Source organism: Ranitomeya variabilis, chromosome 3, assembly GCF_051348905.1.
Source record: "Ranitomeya variabilis isolate aRanVar5 chromosome 3, aRanVar5.hap1, whole genome shotgun sequence".
Lineage (NCBI taxonomy): Eukaryota > Metazoa > Chordata > Amphibia > Anura > Dendrobatidae > Ranitomeya > Ranitomeya variabilis.
In genome coordinates, this window is record NC_135234.1 from 721,644,583 (window position 1) to 721,669,117 (window position 24,535).

Genomic DNA, 24,535 nt, shown 5'->3' on the forward strand with positions numbered 1-24,535 from the left:
TTGTTTAACTCAGTAGAATAAAGGCTGTATATGTGTAACATTCACAATGCCATGCTCTTCCAGAGGTTTCTGTAGGATGCTGACTATCCAACAAGTTTGGGCATGTCAACTGAATGGAAAAAGAAACTAAACCAAAAGTGAAACCAAGCTAGAAGTGTGGAATTAAAGGGGCAGTATGAACAAAATGTGGAGGCTATTAATAGTTTATACAATTAAGACATGCTGCTTTTAAACACCTACCTATTGCCATATAGTAAAACAAAAAAGATTTTTACTTACTTTGGGGTCCCCCCCTCACCCTGGCGTTAGATCGTTGCCCCTAGTTTCGTCCGTGTAACTATGGGCGCACATGCGCACTGCTCTCACTTCTCATTTTAATCGTGATTTATATTAAAAAAAACCTTTTGATTTAAATCAGTGATTTAAATCATGATTAAAATCATGATTTAAATCGATCCGATTTAAATAGAAAAAAATCTTTTGATTTAAATCGTGATTTAAATCATGATTTAAATCGGCGTGATTTAAATCAATCCACCCTGAGATGTTTGGAACAACCTCCCTGCAGAGTTCATTCAAAAACTAAGTGCAGAGAAGAATTGACACAGATTGGAAGGTGAAGGACGGACAAACAAAATATTGATTTGATTTAGATTTCTCTTTTGTTGATTCACTTTACATTTTGTTAAATTTTCTTTATTTTGATCAGTGAACACTACTGTTTGTCAAAGTATTCTTAGTTTGCAAAAGTTTTAGGCAGCTATGGGGGGAAAAAAATGGTGCACAAAACTATGTACATCTCATCGTCAAGGGGGTGGTTCTATAGGTGTGTGATTCATCAACATTCAGTGTGAATTACAGCCAAAGACTTCCTGTAGTCTGGGCACACCTGCCACGTCCTACCATTGGTATGATGAACACCTATGCAGGTACTGTTGGTGATCTTGGTCCTTGCAGCAGATGGTGATGGACTCTAGTAAACTGGCTTCTTCAAGCTGCAGAGTTGTAAGGACGGAAGCTTCTACTGAGCATGTGCCAAAACTCGGTGGCAGGACAGCAGGAAGAGCGTGAAAAGAGCTGGTCAGTTGGGCAGAGATAAGAGTTTGCAGCATGAATACACTTGGCCTTGTGAAATCTGGCAGTGAATAGTTTGATTCATGAAAAGCGGATTGTAGATCCATTCCAGAATGACTTTAAAATTATTTTTATACAAAATAAGAACTTTATTCTCACCACCTTTTAAGATCCTCTTAAAAAGAAAAGATTTATCGCTTTTGGCAGCACCTTTGTGTTGGGCTTTATTTGGATGACCATTTTCAAAATCATAAGATTTTCATCCTGTATTATGGCATCGCATTTTGCCACTTCATTGTCATCGGCATGCAGTTCTTCCACGTCATTATCGGGTCGGTTGTTTGTTTTTTTTTAGATTTCTATTGACTTCTATTGAAAATTGCTATCCAGAATGCAGAATCAGATTGATGGAATTGGATTAGAAAGAAATCCTGGCGAGCACTTGTTGAATAAGGCCTTGGAGCGGATTGTGGAGAGTGCTGCCTTTTATATTTTGAGAGTAAGCCTGGAAGCAACTGTTCAATCCCCTGAAGAACCAAGACTAAAGAAAAGAGCGTTTTACAAGGCGTCCATTGGAATCAAGAGGCTGCACTTTGACTCTCTCATATGGTACAAGCTATTAGTTTATCCCAGGGATCGTCAGCAGCAGACCCCACCACGGAGGCCGCCTGTACCGATGCAGCTCCGCACCTTCCCGGTTGTGCCGAGGAAAGGGGGTGCTGAGATGCACAGACTTAGTGTCTGCCATTACCAAGATAAAGCCGAATAACCCCACTGGTGGGTCCTGACCCGCTGTGATAAATACCAGCTATCTGCAGAGTGAGGCGACGAGCATTAATAAACCATACGGAATCATTTTCCCGCAGGATCCAGCATATATAAGTGTTAGGCCGCCCTGACAGCATTATTATTTGTACAGCCTGGCACTACGCCACAACACATGCAGAGCTCTAACCTTTCTCCACGGACGCTCATCGAATATTTGCCAAGAATAGAACAAGGAGAAATGCCAAAAACCAAGGTAAATCATATAGATAAGGAGACATATTACAAGAAGCAAGAGCAAAAATTACCAGGAACTGAAATCCCCCCCATGCCATTCATCTAAAAGCTGGCATTTAGCCTTCGGATATGTGCACTCGTCTTTTTCAGGAAGATTCTGCTTGGAACCCGCCAGAAAGAATGAACATAATGCAAAATTACAATCTACTCACGGAGCACATGGCCCATCGTTTGTAATTTATTTTAGGGTAGGTGCACACGGTCAGTGAACGCTGCGTTCTGGACGCTGCATACATCCACAGCAGCCAGATGTTAAAGCATAGTGGATGGCATATCAAGAAATCCCATGTCCACTATGTGTGCAGAGACGCTGAGGTTTCGCTGTGGAGAAGGACATGCGGTGCATCTTTCCAGACCGCAGCATGTCAATTAATCTTGCGGAGACGTGAGCCTCCGCACGATAAATCTCACCCGTACAATGTATTGGACAAGGATTCTGCACGGTTCAATGAACACATGCGGAATCACATCACCTGTGTTCAAAAGCCGGCAGAGGACATGTGCTGCGTCCAAAATATTGCCGATTACTGACCGCGTGCACCTACCCTTACTGCCGATTACTGACCGCATGCACCTACCATTACTGCCGATTACTGACTGCGTGCACCTACCCTTACTGCCGATTAATGACCGCGTGCACCTACCCTTACTGCCGATTACTGACAGCGTGCACCTACCCTTACTGCCGATTACTGACAGCGTGCACCTACCCTTACTGCCCGTGTGCACCTACCATTACTGCCGATTACTGACTGCGTGCACCTACCCTTACTGCCGATTAATGACCGCGTGCACCTACCCTTACTGCCGATTACTGACCGCATGCACCTACCCTTAGTGCCCGCGTGCACCTACCATTACTGCCGATTACTGACCGCGTGCATTTACCCTTACTGCCGATTACTGACCGCGTGCACCTACCCTTACTGCCGATTACTGACCGCGTGCATTTACCCTTACTGCCGATTACTGACAGCGTGCACCTACCCTTACTGCCGATTACTGACAGCGTGCACCTACCATTACTGCCGATTACTGACCGCGTGCACCTACCCTTACTGCCGATTACTGACAGCGTGCACCTACCCTTACTGCCGATTACTGACAGCGTGCACCTACCCTTACTGCCGATTACTGACAGCGTGCACCTACCCTTACTGCCGATTACTGACCGCGTGCAATTACCCTTACTGCCGATTACTGACCGCGTGCACCTACCCTTACTGCCGATTACTGACCGCGTGCATTTACCCTTACTGCCGATTACTGACCGCGTGCACCTACCCTTACTGCCGATTACTGACAGCGTGCACCTACCATTACTGCCGATTACTGACCGCGTGCACCTACCCTTACTGCCGATTACTGACCGCGTGCACCTACCCTTACTGCCGATTACTGACCGCGTGCACCTACCATTACTGCCGATTACTGACCGCGTGCACCTACCCTTACTGCCGATTAATGACCGCGTGCACCTACCCTTACTGCCGATTACTGACAGCGTGCACCTACCCTTACTGCCGATTACTGACAGCGTGCACCTACCCTTACTGCCGATTACTGACAGCGTGCACCTACCCTTACTGCCGATTACTGACAGCGTGCACCTACCCTTACTGCCGATTATTGACCGCGTGCATTTACCCTTACTGCCGATTACTGACCGCGTGCACCTACCCTTACTGCCGATTACTGACAGCATGCACCTACCCTTACTGCCGATTACTGACCGCGTGCATTTACCCTTACTGCCGATTACTGACCGCGTGCACCTACCCTTACTGCCGATTACTAACAGCGTGCACCTACCCTTACTGCCGATTACTGACCGCGTGCACCTACCCTTACTGCCGATTACTGACAGCGTGCACCTACCCTTACTGCCGATTACTGACAGCGTGCACCTACCCTTACTGCCGATTACTGACAGCGTGCACCTACCCTTACTGCCGATTACTAACCGCGTGCACCTACCCTTACTGCCGATTAATGACCGCGTGCACCTACCCTTACTGCCGATTACTGACAGCGTGCACCTACCCTTACTGCCGATTACTGACAGCGTGCACCTACCCTTACTGCCGATTACTGACCGCGTGCACCTACCCTTACTGCCGATTACTGACCGCATGCACCTACCCTTACTGCCCGCGTGCACCTACCATTACTGCCGATTACTGACTGCGTGCACCTACCCTTACTGCCGATTAATGACCGCGTGCACCTACCCTTACTGCCGATTACTGACAGCGTGCACCTACCCTTACTGCCGATTACTGACAGCGTGCACCTACCCTTACTGCCGATTACTGACAGCGTGCACCTACCATTACTGCCGATTACTGACTGCGTGCACCTACCCTTACTGCCGATTAATGACAGCGTGCACCTACCCTTACTGCCGATTACTGACAGCGTGCACCTACCCTTACTGCCGATTACTGACAGCGTGCACCTACCCTTACTGCCGATTACTGACAGCGTGCACCTACCCTTACTGCCGATTACTGACAGCGTGCACCTACCATTACTGCCGATTAATGACCGCGTGCACCTACCCTTACTGCCGATTACTGACCGCGTGCATTTACCCTTACTGCCGATTACTGACTGCGTGCACCTACTCTTACTGCCGATTACTGACAGCGTGCACCTACCCTTACTGCCGATTACTGACCGCGTGCACTTACCCTTTACTGCCGATTACTGACCGCGTGCACCTACCCGTACTGCTGATTACTTACCACGTGCACCTACCCTTACTGCTGATTACTGACTACGTGCACCTACCCTTACTGCTGATTACTGACCACGTGCACCTACCCTTACTGCTGATTACTGACCACGTGCACCTACCCTTACTGCTGATTACTGACAGCGTGCACCTACCCTTACTGCCGATTACTGGCAGCGTGCACCTACCCTTACTGCTGATTACTGACCGCGTGCACCTACCCTTACTGCCGATTACTGACAGCGTGCACCTACCCTTACTGCCGATTACTGGCAGCGTGCACCTACCCTTACTGCCGATTACTGACAGCGTGCACCTACCATTACTGCCGATTACTGACCGCGTGCACCTACCCTTACTGCCGATTAATGACCGCGTGCACCTACCCTTACTGCCGATTACTGACAGCGTGCACCTACCCTTACTGCCGATTACTGACAGCGTGCACCTACCCTTACTGCCGATTACTGACAGCGTGCACCTACCCTTACTGCCGATTACTGACAGCGTGCACCTACCCTTACTGCCGATTACTGACAGCGTGCACCTACCCTTACTGCCGATTACTGACAGCGTGCACCTACCCTTACTGCCGATTACTGACAGCGTGCACCTACCATTACTGCCGATTAATGACCGCGTGCACCTACCCTTACTGCCGATTACTGACCGCGTGCATTTACCCTTACTGCCGATTAGTGACTGCGTGCACCTACTCTTACTGCCGATTACTGACAGCGTGCACCTACCCTTACTGCCGATTACTGACCGCGTGCACTTACCCTTTACTGCCGATTACTGACCGCGTGCACCTACCCGTACTGCTGATTACTTACCACGTGCACCTACCCTTACTGCTGATTACTGACTACGTGCACCTACCCTTACTGCTGATTACTGACCACGTGCACCTACCCTTACTGCTGATTACTGACCACGTGCACCTACCCTTACTGCTGATTACTGACCGCGTGCACCTACCCTTACTGCCGATTACTGACCGCATGCACCTACCCTTACTGCCCGCGTGCACCTACCATTACTGCCGATTACTGACTGCGTGCACCTACCCTTACTGCCGATTAATGACCGCGTGCACCTACCCTTACTGCCGATTACTGACAGCGTGCACCTACCCTTACTGCCGATTACTGGCAGCGTGCACCTACCCTTACTGCCGATTACTGACAGCGTGCACCTACCATTACTGCCGATTACTGACTGCGTGCACCTACCCTTACTGCCGATTAATGACCGCGTGCACCTACCCTTACTGCCGATTACTGACAGCGTGCACCTACCCTTACTGCCGATTACTGACAGCGTGCACCTACCCTTACTGCCGATTACTGACAGCGTGCACCTACCCTTACTGCCGATTACTGACAGCGTGCACCTACCCTTACTGCCGATTACTGACAGCGTGCACCTACCCTTACTGCCGATTACTGACAGCGTGCACCTACCCTTACTGCCGATTACTGACAGCGTGCACCTACCATTACTGCCGATTAATGACCGCGTGCACCTACCCTTACTGCCGATTACTGACCGCGTGCATTTACCCTTACTGCCGATTACTGACTGCGTGCACCTACTCTTACTGCCGATTACTGACAGCGTGCACCTACCCTTACTGCCGATTACTGACCGCGTGCACTTACCCTTTACTGCCGATTACTGACCGCGTGCACCTACCCTTACTGCTGATTACTTACCACGTGCACCTACCCTTACTGCTGATTACTGACTACGTGCACCTACCCTTACTGCTGATTACTGACCACGTGCACCTACCCTTACTGCTGATTACTGACCACGTGCACCTACCCTTATTGCCGAATAGTGACCAAGTGCACCTACCCTTAAACGTTTCAAGTTTCGAAAGCGGCTAAAATAAGTGACCCGACAGTTGTTTAGACAGATTCATCTTGGAAGCCACCATGATCTTATAAATTACGTTAAAATAAAAATTTTAAGAAGTTCTGTCTGTAAAAATGCCATGTACTGAATACAGAGTTTTAACCTCAAAATTCTTACAAATGCTTGTATATGTGATGGGGTTCCCATGCACGCCATATAATGAGACTGTAAGCCAAGGATTGCCCAGGGATACAAAAATGGGCAAGCTTTCCTGGCATTTCCTTTCCCATTTCTAGCATTAAGATATCGAATAAGTGCTAAGACAGCGGGTTGGATGTGATCTCTCAGTGTGCACAAACTTAAAGAGATGACAGTTGTATCTTCGGTATGACAGCCACAGGAACGGCGATGGTCAATAGCCGCGCACGCTAGGTGACAGCTGGAAGAGCCCCCGGGGAATTCAGCCGTCAGGTAGAAAATCAACTGTCATACCTAGAGATACGCCGGGAATCTTCCTCAAGAATGGACCCTGGCGGAACAGTAATTGCCACCAGTAATTCTCTTAGATGAAGAGGAGACATTTTCCGCAGGGATCGTATTCAGTAGAGCTACATTTACTGAAGCCGTCCACAACGGATGAGACGAAGCTTGCCTCATGCTAGAAGGGCGTCTAAAATAAAGATTAAGGAGGAGAGACGCTAAGAAAAGAATATATATATATATATATATCTAATATATAAAGCTGAATGTGTGTGTGTGTGTATGTATGTATGTATGTATGTATGTATGTATGTCCGGGATTGGCATCTGAACCGTAGCAGCTACAGCCACAAAATTTTGCACAGTCACACGTCTGGACCCCGAGAGCGTCATAGGCTATGTTGTGAGGTGAAATTTTAACCCCGCGCTTTCCAATTCACCAAACAATTTTGCCCCTATCTACATAATGGGGAAAAAGTGAAAGGAAAAGTGTTGGAGGCGTCGCAGCTACAGGCACAAAATTTTGCACAGTCACACGTCTGGACCCTGAGAGCGTCAAAGCTATATTGTGAGGTGAAATTTTAACCCCGCGCTTTCCAAGTCACCAAACAATTTTGCCCCTATCTACATAATGGGGAAAAAATGAAAGGAAAAGTGTTGGAGGCAAATTAACAGCTGCCAGATGTGAACAAGGGGGACTTAAAGAATGACAGCGATGGCACCAAAGAGTATATACTGTACAGTTGCTAAGGTGGGGCCCCAACATGGGATAATCACACCACCACGGGGATATGAACACACACACAAAATGCGCCACACACTACCACGTGCTCGAACACATATACCACCCTCAGTGCACATTTCACCACACATACACCAACCTCGCCACATAAAAGTAGAAACACAAAAGTCGCCGCTCAAAACTCGCCACGCGCAAAACTCTCCACATGCAAAACTCGCCACACGTGCAAAACTCGCCACACGCAAAACTTGCACACGCAGAAAAATTGCCACACGCAGAAAAATTGCCACATGCACAAAAGTTGCAACACATGCAAAAGTTGCCTCACACAAAACTTGCACATACTCAAAAGGCACCACACATAAAACTCGCCACGCGCAAAACTCGCCATGCGCAAAACTTGCTGCACACAACTTGCTACACTAACCTGTCACATGCAACTCGACACACAAAAAGTTGCTACACGCATGTCGCCACACAAAACTCATCTCACAAAAGTCCCTACATGCATGTCGCCACACGCAACTCAACACACACAACTTGACACACGAAACTCGCCCTAAAACACACACAAGTCTGGTATCCTTCAAAAATAAAAATCTGATTAATAAGCAGACAAACTACAAGAGCAACAAATGTACCATATAGGAATCCGGCAGCTGTCAGTCACATGACCAGTCTATTATGTGTATGTGTGAGCTAATATATACTGCCAGGGGGTGGGCTTACTGTTGGCTGGGGATTTATCAGGCTGCCATTTTAGCTTACAAATACTGAGGTAAAAATACTGACCAAATAACGTGTGAACGAGGGCTAATACAGGAGGAGATGGCATACAGCTATATACTATATACAGGAGATGACACACAGGTATATACTATTTACAGGGGAGATGACACACAGGTATATACTATATACAGGAGGAGATGACACACAGATATATACTATATACAGGAGAGATGACACACAGGTATATACTATATAGAGGAGGAGATGACATACAGGTACATACTACATACAGGAGGAGATGACATACAGGTATATACTATATACAGGAGGAGATGACACACAGGTATATACTATATACAGGAGCAGATTACCTACAGGTATATAGTATATACAGGAGGAGATGACACAGGTATATGCTATGTATAGGAGGAGATGACATACAGGTATATACTATATACAGGAGATGACACACAGATATATACTATATATAGGTGAGATGACACACAGGTATATACTATATACAGGAGATTACATACAGGTATATCTAATATATAAAGCTGAATGTGTGTATGTATGTATGTGTGTATGTCCGGGATTGGCATCTGTACCGTCGCAGCTACAGCCACAAAATTTTGCACAGTCACACGTCTGGACCCCGAGAGCGTCATAGGCTATGTTGTGAGGTGAAATTTTAACCCCGCGCGTTCCAATTCACCAAACAATTTTGCTCCTATCTACATAATGGGGAAAAAGTGAAGGGAAAAGTGTTGGAGGAAAATTGACAGCTGCCAGATGTGAACAATGAGGACTTAAAGAATGAGAGCGATGGCGACAAAGAGTATATACCGTACAGTTGCTAAGGTGGGGCCCCGACATGGGATACTCACCACACACGGGGATATGAACACAAACACAAAATGCGCCACACACTACCACGTGCTTGAACACATATACCACCCTCAGCACACATTTCACCACACACACACACCAACCTCGCCACATAAAAGTCGAAACACAAAAGTCACCACTCAAAACTCGCTACATGCAAAACTCGCCATATGCAAAACTAGGCTCACGCAAAACTCGCCACACGTGCAAAACTCACCTCATGGAAAACTCACCTCATGCAAAACTTGCACACACAGAAAAATTGCCACATGTACAAAAGTTGCACCACATGCAAAAGTTGCCTCACACAAAACTTGCACATACTCAAAATGCACCACACATAAAACTCGCCACGCGCAAAACTCGCCATGCACAAATCTTGCTGCACACAACTTGCTACACTAACCTGTCACATGCAACTCAACACACAAAATGTTGCTACACGCATGTCGCCACACAAAACTCATGTCACAAAAGTCGCTACATGCATGTCGCCACACGCAACTCAACACACACAACTTGACACATAAAACTCGCCCTAAAACACACACAAGTCTGGTATTGTCCTTCAAAAATAAAAATCTGATTAATAAGCAAACTACAAGAGCAACAAATGTACCATATAGGAAATACGGCAGCTGTCAGTCACATGACCTGTCTATTATGTGTATGTGTGAGCTAATATATACTGCCAGGGGGGAGGGCTTCCTGTTGGCTGGGGATTTATCAGGCTGCCAATAGCAACCAATCACAGCTCAGCTTCTATTTTGCTACAGTTAATTAACCTGAGCTCTGATTGGTTAATATAGGCAACAAAGACATTCTCAGTATAACAAAGCTAATATATGTTGTGAAATGCTTCTATTTGCTTAGTTTTTGCCTTTTAATAATTACATTTCTATCTATTTGTTTTGTGGTTTTTGTGTGCAGAATAAATTTTTGTTAACACATTCTATTTTGCTAACAGCAGTCATTAACCCGGGCGAAGCCGGGTAGTACAGCTAGTATATATATATATATATATATATATATATATATATATATATATATATATATATATATATATATATATATATATATATATATATCTATTTTTTTTTTTTTACCTTTTTTTCTTGAGGTTCCAAGGTAAAAAAAAAAAAAAAAAAAAAAAAAAAAAAAAAGGGTATGTGAACATGTTGCGGTTTTTTTCCCCCACACTAAAATGCTGCATATTTTCCGCACCAAATCAAAGTACCAGGTTAGTGAACATGTTGCTTACTTTTTCCTTGCAGATTTAACCCATAACAATGAATGGCAAAAAAATACACTTTTACGGGTTTTTCCTGCCAACACATCCTGATCATGTGCACATAACCCGAAGCCTCATTCAGACGTCTGTTTTACATGGCAGGAACGCGTTACCCATAGTAATGTGAATCTCGCCGTACGGGAATATTCCGTACAAATTTCTAGTAACAAGAAACATTTGTATTTTTTTTTTTTTAAACAACTACGAAGACTAATGCATTTTTCTTTTTAGTTGCTTTTGTAGGAATGACGTGTTTTTGAGGACAATGGTTTCATCACAAAGTCCCTCACACTCTGAACACAAGGACATGATGCCAGACGATGATGAGCTGCTTACATACCTCCCCCCTCTAAATCATATCTTCATTATTTGGAAGGCGTTCCTTTAACCCTCGATATCCTACAATGGGATATAGAGCAGTGATGACTTTCTGTTTCCTTGGGAACAATTTGGATTTTCTTTGTGGAGGTCAAATACGGAGATACTTCAGGCATGTATTGCTTACAAAGACACAGAGCAAGACAAAGTGATAATGTCTCCTTACACAGCAGGAGTGAGACTATAAGGAGCAAACAATATTTTTTTACAACTTTGGAGCAGATACAATTCAGAAAGACCCCATGGCTTTAAAAGGTCAGGTAACTAGCTGTCTCCTATCTGTGTGACTTGCAATTCGTTGCCTGTTAGAAGGTGTAATCCTCCGCAAGCAGCAGAGACTGATTGCAGGAAGTGGGGACAGGTCTTTGTGTTTCTGCTCCTGCTCTCCTGTCTGCCAAACTCCATACAGGCATAACAGAAAGGCAGTCATTAAAGGGACTGTCCACACAGAATGACTGTTCCAACCACGTACATGCACTCGGTGCACCCTTACAGTGGTCAAACATTTAAGTGAACCTTCCTTCCCTCCTACTTGTCAGAAGAGCTGAAGACAGAGGGGAAAAGTATGGGGAGATGGTGCTCTGAACAGTTTATCCACCCCAAGGGTACACAGAGTGCATGTACTTGGTGTGAACAGACATTTTGTGCTGACAGAGTCCCTTTAAAGGGAACCTGTCAGCATGAAACTGCAGTCAATCTCTCGAGCAGAGCAGATTGACATTCAGCTACCCCTGCTTTGTAACATGATGTCCTCAGATCAAACTGCATTTTCCAGGGTTCCAATTAACTTCAGACAGGTGGAACGTATACTAAGAAGTGAGGAAAAGGAGGTTCCCACACCTATGATGCCGATAGAGGATCGGCTCTCTCAAAAAGAAAAAAAATGGTAACTTACTGAGCGCGAGACATATTTTAGATTGACGAGAGTTTATAATTTGGTAGTCCTCACGATTGATGTGAGGCATTTTCTATAACATAAAAGAAAGTCCTACGATACAATCCATCACTGTGCGGAGAAAACACAACAACTGGTAGATGACAAACAGCTGTGCTGGGTCTGAATTATGTGATAACATTTTATCGCAATTGTGCTGAAAAGAAATAGGACTGACGAGGTGCAGGAACCAGGAGAACAGGATGCGTCATGAGATGACACAGCCACTTGACATATGCTAGGACGTTGGGCGACCCGACCTTTGCTAAATGTTCCTTAACTAAATCGTCGGAAAGCTGTGAAAAGAACAAACTCCCGTGACGAGGTGTGCCCACTTCATCCATTCGGCACACAGACTGCTCACGGGAGGATGGAGGAGCAGATATGGAGTCATTTAGGTCTTGACGTAATGTAAAAATTAGTCACCGCTCCGAAGGCAGGAGAGGCGGAAAAATGAAAGATTATTATCCCGCGGAGTCCAATTTGCACTTTTTGAAAGTGGCATTTTATGGTTTCCTAAGTTACAATTGAAAAATTCTCAACATCTTTGTAGGTGGGCAACTCCGACCGGCGTCCGCATCTGTTCTGCCGTCACCGGTGCACGATTATCCAGTTACCATAGAGCCCGGGAGTGAACGGGAGCCATTGTTAAAGCAGATTGCTTCTGGCAGGAAATGTGTTTTGATTGCACCGTGCATGCTATTTACGCCGCTACAAGGAAAGTATGGCTCACACCTGTGTCAGGAGGGGGCAAGCGCGAGGCACAGGAAAAACAACATGTTCTGGGAAAATGCTCAAAAATGAATTACAAAGGGTGAAATTAAAGGAAACTGGCCACCATTACTCGGATAGCTATTGGGGTTGGCTAAATACATAAAATCTGGGTGCAGAATAGTAATGGTTACCGACCACCTCTAGAATCTAATCAGCAGTGGCCAGTCTCAAAGAAGAAAGGCAACGCTTACAATCACCTCGCTATATAGCTTGTAAGTGCTGCTCAGAAACGGACTTGTACAGACCCAGCTGGTCTCCTCCGAGGAAGCGCACAGTTCAGGTCACGAGTGTGAAAAACCGCTGCTTATCCAAAATGTCAAACAGGAGTGCAGCACCCCCTGGAAAGAAGGAAACAGGGAGGTGGGAAGCAGGAACTCTTGTTCAGAAGATGAGACAATTCCTTTAAAGGGAATCCCTCCGTAGTTTTTTGTTATGAATGATGTAGGGGCAGAGAGTCTGATTCCAGTGATGTGTCACATACCGGACTGATTGGTGCAGTTTTGATAAAATCAGTTTTCTCAGCTGTGAGTGTAGTTGTAGTGACTGATGACCTGTGCATAACCCCGCCCACACTTCTGATTGGCAGCTAACAGCCAATCAGTGGTGGGAGCAGGCAGGGTTACACAGATTAGCTGGACTACCTGGCACGTGACACCTAGTCCTTTAATGATAATGCCCTGCCGATAAAACACTGGATTGTAGTGAAAGTATAGCAAGCTACTGAGCTGGTGAAACATCTCTGGAATTAAGGTCTCTGCCTCCACATCATGCTGCTCCAAGATTAAATAGCAAAAACTTGTTGACAGATTCCAGTGAACAAAAAAATATCTAATGGGCACCAGTACAAATTGTTAAAGGTGGTCGCAACTTACAGAAGGAAACGTTTGGTCACCTCCTCCATCATGGAGCAGGGCATCCTGTCACACTGGCATTTCTCAGGGACGAGGCGTAGAGTTAGAGGTGTACAAGTGTATAAAGTCTTGTTTAACTAAGACACTAAGTTGATTAAATTCTTCGGATAATCCTGAAGGACGTTTAGGGATGAGCCGCATCACCGCACTACTTGTCATTTCATCATCGACAAGAAAATAAATTGGACTCCGAGGCGGAAGATTCCGTTCAGTGACTCAAGGAAAACTCTGTCGTGTCTGTGAGAAGTTCATCAGCTGTTTATTTCACAGGGTGACACCCTGAAGACAAATTGGTTTTATCCCGGGGACATGGTGACACTATTAAACATCTCTTCATGACTCCGTGTCAGAACACCCGGCCTGTCCAGACGAACTTTATAAACCTTCTAGAAGCCAAGAGCTTAAAATCAATAGGATGAAACGGGCGCTTATCGGCCTCAAATGACTTCACACAGGGGCTCATGTTACTCAGTTTATTCCCTACAGTAAAATAGTTGTGGTCACTAAAGGGGTCTTAACGTTTAAAGGACAATGGTGTCCCAAGGAAGAAATCTAACTTTCTCAAGGTGTGCAGAAGAAGAAGTCTTGGGATTGCCTTTCAGTAGATACATTAGAGTAAAGCTGGATTTACAGTGCACGATGGCGGTAATTAAACAACCAATTACATACAAGCCGATAGCAGTCGCCTATTGCCTTGTAGGACAGGACAGCCACACTTCTATGTGCACAGGATGATCGTTAATATCAGTTCTATGTGCATCGAACATCATGTCCTTGTCAGCACATGCCCAGTTTATGCAGAACGATGTGCTGCCGAAAATGATAATTTTTAGGCTTGCTTAAAAATTATTTTACTTGATGATGGAGTATTTTACTTGTGTGTGTTGATTTGAAACCTGTTTAGACAAGCCGAAAATCGGAAAACAAGTGTTCCTAAGAACATTTATTCACAATTAACCTGTCTAAATTATCCCGAAGAAATTGATAAGTTACTGACATACCCCCACCCTAAATTACAAAGCCTGATGCCAAAGGTCATGAATAGTGATGAGCGAGTATACTCGTTGCTCGGGTTTTCCTGAGCATGCTCGGGTGGTCTCTGAGTATTTATGACTGCTCAGAGATTTAGTTTTCATCGTGGCAGCTGAATGATTTACAGCTATTAGGCTGCTTGATTACATGTGGGGATTCCCTAGCAACCAGGCAACCCCCACATGTACTCAGCCTGGCTAATAGCTGTAAATCATTCAGATGCCGTGATGAAAACTAAATCTCCGAGCAGTCATAAATACTCGGAGGACCCCCTGTATGCTAAATATTGCCAAGATAAACCTGTCGGTCTTAAAGGTTGACCACGACATACACTGAGTACATAGGGGGAATGGTCACAAAAGTTGTGCTGTTGTGCCACTAGGATTGAAAGGTGTGCATATGAATCAGACACGAGGTAGAACTGAAGTGGCTGCTATCTTTTCTTGGCGCCATTCACAGACGAAGGTTCTCCACAAAGGGGACATGAAGAAATTGGGCTGTCGAGATTCCGGTGGCTTAAACGGAATCTGAGGTTTTTTGGCCACTTCTAGGAGATGGGCAAAACTACAACACCAGCCCATAATTTAATTTCATACCGCTAGTCCATAAATAAAGCTATGGTGGAGCTGCTTAATGGCACAATGTGCTGCCTTCTCATTGGTATTCCCCAGAAAAAGCAAAGATCAGACGATGACGTCAAGTAGCGGCATTAGCCCGGGACCGTGATCCTCCCGCGGGCGGCAGGCACAGGCCTAACGTCTGTGTGATCATTTCTGCAGCCCATAGTAAGGCGGCACAACAATCTGTTCATCTAGGAAATCCTTCAATTACAGGTGAATGAAGTAATAACCGAGAACACTAATTACTAGAGAAGTCCATTACAATGAATCATGCTCATTGTAAATATAATCCAGTGTCTAGGTCTTGTATCGCGTCCCACAAAACACCATTAATCAAGGAAGGAGTCTGGTGTTAAACGGAAAACCTCCTAAGATACAGGGCTGTAGATAAAGAAAAATAAAAACCACAAGTAAAATCACTTATTTTAGATGTTTTACTGCAAACACTGGTGGCGAAAAATCTGCTGTAAATTCAAGTGTGCACAGTCTTACTCTTCTTACGTCGCCACACAACACGCTACCAGGACACCGGCTGCAATTCACATCACGTTCATAAGCATCTACTGACTGACTATGGCAATATGTTTTTTTTGGGTGTTTCGTTCTTTAAATGGATGAACAATGCATCGGGCGATCGTTCGACTCTCCGCCGACTCTCCCATACACCGGAGAACTCGTACGACCGAGCGCTCGTGTGTTCTCCGAGAGAAAGCCGCTGACTGATAACATTAACTGGTGGCTTATCTCCAGGAGAACAAAGATCAGCAGCCCAAAGTCAGACATGCACGATTTACATCTCCGCAGGGTGGATTGATTTAAATCACGCCGATTTAAATCATGATTTAAATCACGATTTAAATCAAAAGATTTTTTTCTATTTAAATCGGATCGATTTAAATCATGATTTTAATCATGATTTAAATCACTGATTTAAATCAAAAGGTTTTTTTTAATATAAATCACGATTAAAATGAGAAGTGAGAGCAGTGCGCATGTGCGCCCATAGTTACACGGACGAAACTAGGGGCAACGATCTAACGCCAGGGTGAGGGGGGGACCCCAAAGTAAGTAAAAATCTTTTTTGTTTTACTATATGGCAATAGGTAGGTGTTTAAAAGCAGCATGTCTTAATTGTATAAACTATTAATAGCCTCCACATTTTGTTCATACTGCCCCTTTAATTCCACACTTCTAGCTTGGTTTCACTTTTGGTTTAGTTTCTTTTTCCATTCAGTTGACATGCCCAAACTTGTTGGATAGTCAGCATCCTACAGAAACCTCTGGAAGAGCATGGCATTGTGAATGTTACACATATACAGCCTTTATTCTACTGAGTTAAACAACTCAGCTTTATCTCATGATGGAAGAACCTTTGGATGGTAAAATATTTTCCTCAAAAAGCAGTTTATTGAAAAAAATCCGATTTAAATCAAAAAAATCCGATTTAAATCAAAAAAATCCGATTTTTTTTTATTTTTTTAAAAAAACATTGATTTTTATCCACCCTGCATCTCCGCCGAACAGCCTGCGCCCCCATACATATTAGACCATACATTATGAGGCCAAACCTCTTGATATTGGAGAGTTCAGAGGACATTGCTATAATGGGAGCCCTCGCTCTATCTCAGACTTACATTGAAAAGAGAAGTCTCGCTGCCCAGCAAACGCCAACTAGTCACACCCAGCGGAGGAACGAAGCGGCACCGAAAACGACAGACTAAGCACTTCACTACAGGCAGGGACCAAACATTAGTGTGACCACTCAGGGGGTTAAATAAAGCCCCTCTCTGGTGTGTGTTTTTTTAACAGTTTCTCTATATCAATAGTTTTTTTTTTCAATAGGTTTCTAATAAAACCCATGCCTTTCAATAGTTAAAATGTAAAGAAAGTAAGTTATCCCGTATCTGCTGAACTTCATCTCGGGGTCCCACCAATGGAGCCAATAGCGATTTTGAGAGAGGGGCCCCACACAATGAATGGAGCGCCTAACCTCTGCTCCATTCATAGTACTACCCTAAATCAGTGAACAGACCTTGGGTATTTTTTTCCGGCAATCCTCTAGATAAAGAATGGAGCATGTCAAACATGGGTACCTCTGCTTCCATTCAAGACAAGGCTCTGAAAAGCCCCACTCCTGGGGTCAATAGCCTCGTTCTTGGGACCGTTGAGGGTCTCAATAGTCAAGTCCTAGCAATCAGTACGTTACCGTAAAGTTTAGTGGTCACTTTAAAAAAACAACGAAAAACCCCCACTCCTTACACTTTCTAATAACTGAAAAGCAAAAAAACAAAATGACCTGGACTTACTGGTGGAAAATGATCTACATATGAGGGTGCAATCTACAGACCACCACGTAGAAACATCTACAGTCTATGAATCGATGATTCAGTCTTGCTCTCGGAAGTTGACTTGTCTACATTCGTTCTTCGGGTTTTGAGAAAGAGGCACAAGGGCTTCGTCAAAACGGTGTTGGATCCAAGCATCATATTCTTTTATGATTTTATTGATAAGATTCTAGCCTATTTCTCAGCTTCTAAAGTGGCCAAAAACATTGAACTGTTGACAACAAGAGGATCATTTCTACCAAAAAACTTGTTCAATGGGTGAAATTTGAGGACAATTTTGGCCAACTGATGGTAAACAGTCCTCATCTGCAAGATAGATATATATTTCTTTCATTGAAGATTTTGTTTTGATCATACATGGCCAATATGGACTACAATGTGTATGGCCACTTCCGAGTAACGATCACCCACCAGGCGATCACTGGTTGTTCAGTCGTCGCCCTACTTCAATCCAATGTTGATTGCTACCGCGAACGCTACACTGGACCCCAAATAATCACCAATTATATATCCGATCAGGTTTATTCAGGAACGAAGCTGACATTTTCCTATTGGATATAATAGGCAGGTGTCCATCTTCACCAGAAATTGGTAGAAAACAAGTAGTCAGAAAATGATGTGCATCCTTGCGCTGCCGATGCCGCCGAGCTCCAGAAAGCTCCACATTTACACCCTTTGTTAGAAGACAAAGTGCTTCTTAACAGTTAGTAATACAAGACTTTCTATCTCTCATGACGGAATAATTATTTCTCATTTCAGCGGCTGTATAGATAATTATCCGCATTGTTCCCGGTGTGATGGGCAGTACACAATGAATGCTGGCAATCTACAGAAAGGAGATCAGTGACATAACGAGCAAGCATGGACGTCAGGAAGGCGGGGAACAGAAAACCAAAAAAACAAAGATAACCCGCAGAATGTGACGAGCAAATTAGGTCATCCATTTTGGTTAAGACTCCTTGATTCCTTTAAAGGGGTTGTATGGAATTAGGAAAACAGCTGCTAAGTTTACATAACAGTGCCACATATGTCAACAGGTTGTTTCTAGTATTACGCTTCAACTTCAGCCATTGCTATGGACCGGAGTTGCAATAACAGACGTCACAAACGTGTGGAGCCGCTTCTGGAGGAAAGCAGTCCATTTCTCCAACTCTGGGCACCCCTTTAGGATTTTGTGCACATATCAAATCTGCGCACCACCAGCTCTTATGGAAGTGGGTGACTCCTCATAGGTACGGTACTTCTGTAAGCCTTCAATTTCATACAGAAGAGAAAAAAATGGCAGCATCTTCCATCATGTACAAAGGAATCTTCCCCCCCGCCCCAACATTGCTACAAGAGATAATAGCTCCATGTATTCGGCACCTTAACATGGAACCTGTTAGTGGGATCAGTCCCCCTAAGCGTCTACATGGGCATGTAGGTCATAGGAAGCTCAATAAAATGGGACCTTCATATTTGTGATCAGATGGCTTATTTTTGAGAAATTCACATTTTTCTTCATATGTAAATGAGCTGTTAAGATCTATGGGCAGGACAGAGATCTCCCGGAGAATTTACCTCCAGAGATTATTGTAAATGATGGGGTGTTACCAGTGGGAGACAAGTAGAGCAGACTGTCAGTCATTACACTGGATACATGAGATCTGATCTGCATTATTGTTACATACAATGTACTTACAAAGCTGGCTAATTCATGTGTGCCCATCAACCATGCCAAGGTGGTACCCTTGATGGGTACCTAACCTAATACTTTTAATTAGCGCTGGTTCCTACTTGTCCATTTAAATGTAGGCTTATAGCCTGTGAAAGGCATGTTTGATAAGTATTAGGTTAGGTTCCCATCAAAGTAAAGGTCACCTTGTCGTGGTTGATGGGCACACATGAATTGGCCAATTTATGCGCTAAGAAACTTCATTTGTAAGTACATTCTATTTAGCAATAATGCAGTTCAGATCTCATGTATTCAGTGTTTGCATATATCATGGCCCTTACAGAGTGCTGTGGTGTTGTTTTTTTTCTATGTTATGCAGTCATTGCAGATTGCACCTGTTCACACTATATTTAAATTCTGGTCAGTTTTTGTTTGTTTGTTTTTAATCAGCCATTACATGTCTCACACTGGTAACTCTTCCTTTCATTTACAATATGCGCTGGTGGCAGATTCTCAGGGAGATCTATGTCCGGCCCATAGATCTTAACACCCCATTTACATATTAAGAAAATGCAGAATATTCTTGAATAAGACATCGGATCGCAGAAATCAAGGTCTCATTTTATTCAACTTCCTATGAGCTGAAATTTGTGAGCTTTTTAGACTCATACTTGCTATCGATTCAGAAAGTGTTTTCAGCAGGCTCCTTATCATCAGAGTCAGGATTACAGTGACAGGTAACATCTCTATACACAGCCGATAACACAGGATCCTCCAGTCACAAAAGACAAAGTCACAGCTGACCCTGCTCCCTCCCTTAATCACTAAAAGGCAAACATAAAACAAAGCTGAGGTCACATATGGCTTTATGTCAGTCATCAGCTATAGACCAGTATTGATAATCATTTGTGTGTATCCTGTTTTATCAGGTCGTGTCAGGCAGATATGTAACCAATGTCCAGTAGCCATAAATTGCAATTTACGTCTAGAAACAAGCAGTAATGCCTCCCACCACAGTAATTACCCAACGACATTCCTGCCTTGTGGTCTATGAACTATTCATGTGAACTTTTAATACAAATGTATTATGTATATATAAGGATGGAAGAATAGAAGGAACAAAGAAGAGGAAGACCAGAAACACGACGGCTTAATACAATCAAAATAACTGGGGAGAAGTCCCTGGTGGACCTATCTAACCTTGCACAAGATTGATCTTCCTATAGATCGTTCATCCATTAAATAGCCATGGAAGGAGGAGGAAAAGGAAAGAGAAGGCAGTAAGGAGAAGGAAGTAAGGAAGGAAAAAGAAGACAGTAAGGCGAAGGAGGAAGTAAGAAGAAGAAAGTAAGGCGAAGAAGAAGGAAGAAGAAGTAAGGCGAAGAAGACGAAAGTAAGGCAAAGAAGACGAAAGTAAGGCAAAGAAGACGAAAGTAAGGCAAAGACAGAAGTAAGGCAAAGAAGACGAAAGTAAGGCAAAGAAGACGAAAGTAAGGCAAAGAAGACGAAAGTAAGGCAAAGAAGACGAAAGTAAGGCAAAGAAGACGAAAGTAAGGCAAAGAAGACGAAAGTAAGGCAAAGAAGACGAAAGTAAGGCAAAGAAGACGAAAGTAAGGCAAAGAAGACGAAAGTAAGGCAAAGAAGACGAAAGTAAGGCAAAGAAGACGAAAGTAAGGCAAAGAAGACGAAAGTAAGGCAAAGAAGACGAAAGTAAGGCAAAGAAGACGAAAGTAAGGCAAAGAAGACGAAAGTAAGGCAAAGAAGACGAAAGTAAGGCAAAGAAGACGAAAGTAAGGCAAAGAAGACGAAAGTAAGGCAAAGAAGACGAAAGTAAGGCAAAGAAGACGAAAGTAAGGCAAAGAAGACGAAAGTAAGGCAAAGAAGACGAAAGTAAGGCAAAGAAGACGAAAGTAAGGCAAAGAAGACGAAAGTAAGGCAAAGAAGACGAAAGTAAGGCAAAGAAGACGAAAGTAAGGCAAAGAAGACGAAAGTAAGGCAAAGAAGACGAAAGTAAGGCAAAGAAGACGAAAGTAAGGCAAAGAAGACGAAAGTAAGGCAAAGAAGACGAAAGTAAGGCAAAGAAGACGAAAGTAAGGCAAAGAAGACGAAAGTAAGGCAAAGAAGACGAAAGTAAGGCAAAGAAGACGAAAGTAAGGCAAAGAAGACGAAAGTAAGGCAAAGAAGACGAAAGTAAGGCAAAGAAGACGAAAGTAAGGCAAAGAAGACGAAAGTAAGGCAAAGAAGACGAAAGTAAGGCAAAGAAGACGAAAGTAAGGCAAAGAAGACGAAAGTAAGGCAAAGAAGACGAAAGTAAGGCAAAGAAGACGAAAGTAAGGCAAAGAAGACGAAAGTAAGGCAAAGAAGACGAAAGTAAGGCAAAGAAGACGAAAGTAAGGCAAAGAAGACGAAAGTAAGGCAAAGAAGACGAAAGTAAGGCAAAGAAGACGAAAGTAAGGCAAAGAAGACGAAAGTAAGGCAAAGAAGACGAAAGTAAGGCAAAGAAGACGAAAGTAAGGCAAAGAAGACGAAAGTAAGGCAAAGAAGACGAAAGTAAGGCAAAGAAGACGAAAGTAAGGCAAAGAAGACGAAAGTAAGGCAAAGAAGACGAAAGTAAGGCAAAGAAGACGAAAGTAAGGCAAAGAAGACGAAAGTAAGGCAAAGAAGACGAAAGTAAGGCAAAGAAGACGAAAGTAAGGCAAAGAAGACGAAAGTAAGGCAAAGAAGACGAAAGTAAGGCAAAGAAGACGAAAGTAAGGCAAAGAAGACGAAAGTAAGGCAAAGAAGACGAAAGTAAGGCAAAGAAGACGAAAGTAAGGCAAAGAAGACGAAAGTAAAGCAAAGAAGACGAAAGTAAGGCAAAGAAGACGAAAGTAAGGCAAAGAAGACGAAAGTAAGGCAAAGAAGACGAAAGTAAGGCAAAGAAGACGAAAGTAAGGCAAAGAAGACGAAAGTAAGGCAAAGAAGACGAAAGTAAGGCAAAGAAGACAGAAGTAAGGCAAAGAAGACAGAAGTAAGGCAAAGAAGACAGAAGTAAGGCAAAGAAGACAGAAGTAAGGCAAAGAAGACGAAAGTAAGGCAAAGAAGACAGAAGTAAGGCAAAGAAGACAGAAGTAAGGTAAGGCGAAGGAAGTAAGGCGAAGGAGGAGGAAAAGGAAGGAGAAGGAAGTAAGGAAGAAAAAAAGAAGAAGGAGAAGGAAGTAAGAAGAAGAAAGAAGGAAGAAGGAAGTAAGGCAAAGAAGGGGGAAAAGGAAAGAGAAGGCAGTAAGGAGCAGGAAGTAAGGTGAAGGAAGTAAGGCGAAGGAAGTAAGAAGAAGGAAGTAAGGAGAAGAAGAAGCAAGGAGAAGGAAAGAAAAAAAAGAGGAGGAAAAGCAGAGGAGGAGAAAAATATAAAAGGGGGGGAAAAAAACATTTTACTACATAGTTTGGGCCATTGTGATATGTTGGAAAGATATCCTGTATGATATCTGTAACATTTTCTTCCATCCGCTTAAAAAAAATTCAATGTGAAGTCTTGTAAACATGGACAGCCTTACCTCTTCTGGTTTCATGTGGGCCTCTCTCTTTGCTGCCTTTTCCTTTAGTCGTCTTTCCTGTAAAATACAGATACGTGAGTACAAGGCAACAACACATAATATATTGCAGAACAGCAGCATTCTACAAACTGAACGTTATAAAGACAATGCAGCGCTATTCATACATATCCCGTCCCCTATACACCAACCCTCCATGCGCAGGCCGATGTGTGCACTGGCGGTCCCAGGCGGCTCTCAGACTACAGGCAAGGGTATTAGATGTCAGGAGTTAGCATTTAACTTCCGGTCTAATACATGGTTAACATTTTTCTAGCAAAAGAAGAAAAATGAAAACTTAGAAAATCACAAGTCGAGGAATGTGACATGAGGAACTCCACGCTCCGCTCTTAAGTCAAAATGAACTTTGTGCCTTTAAATTACAAGTAAATGGAAAAATATCTCAATTTATACTCCGCTCTTGTTCGAGAAGGATCGCAAAAGCATTTTGTGTAACATTAACACAGTGAGACTATTAAATTATAATGAACTGACGTCTGTGCGCCTCGTTCACAACGACAGCAGCAGAACACAATCAGAAGTTAATGGAAGGCTCATTGTTCATGATTGTTTGAGGTAGAAAGGAGAGAAAAATAAAAAAACAACCTCAGTGCCGGTGATCATTAAAACACAGGGAAATAGTTATGGTCATGTTTGATTAGGTTTTCGTGAAAGTAACTTTTTTCAATAAGAACAGGTTAAAGCTTTGATTGGAAATTTTATTTTTTTTTTAACATCTTAGCGGGTCGGATCACTTTCCCGATGTGAAGCTTCAAAGTCTTTGCCTCCTTTTAACTGTGATAAGTTATTAAGTACAAGATATTTGAGCTACCAAACTCAAATACCAGGCTAGGTCCCGCAGGTCACGTGCCATCGTATGTAAAAAATAATAAACGGGAGGAAAAAAAACAAACAACAAATGCCTAAACATCCTCCTCTTCCTCCGTGCGCTTGAGGAGGCCGTAGTCCTCACACTTCACAATGCTGTAACATCACAAGGAGAAGACTGAAGAGTTCAGCAAAGTGGATGCCAGTGTAAAACAAAAGTGCGGCGAGTGGCCCCATCACCTCCGGCTGTTTTCCAGCCATCTGCGCCTGGGATGATAAGGAAGAATCGCTTGGCGCGGCTGCAACAAAAGGCAATTTAAATTCAGCCGCGGTATGCAAGGAGAAATATAATGAGATATCCCGTGATTTATTTCTTCAATTTGCAGTAACTATGAGAGACAAAACTGTCTTTACATTTTTTGGAGCACTGTCTGAACTTCACAAATGCAAATCTATCCCCTGGCACTGCTGTGTTCCTGTGCTGGCGAGGATGGGCGAAATCCATGACTTGTGGCCACTGATCAAACACACAAACACTCCTAGAAAACACGCGTCTTAAGGGCTTCATTGATCTGAAAAACGGGCCATCCGATAAACCTTGAAATATTATACCTTGGAGTGACC

The 24,535-nt window shown here is 43.7% G+C and overlaps 1 protein-coding gene across 1 annotated transcript in view; it reads right to left on the reverse strand.

The window, feature by feature from the left end:
- DDX10 (DEAD-box helicase 10) overlaps positions 1 to 24,535 on the reverse strand; it is a 265,027-nt gene that overhangs the window by 76,277 nt on the left and 164,215 nt on the right. Inside the window, exon 16 of the mRNA XM_077298338.1 lies at positions 23,048 to 23,104. Coding sequence (XP_077154453.1) covers positions 23,048 to 23,104 — 57 coding nt within the window. The remainder of the gene's footprint in view (positions 1 to 23,047; positions 23,105 to 24,535) is intronic.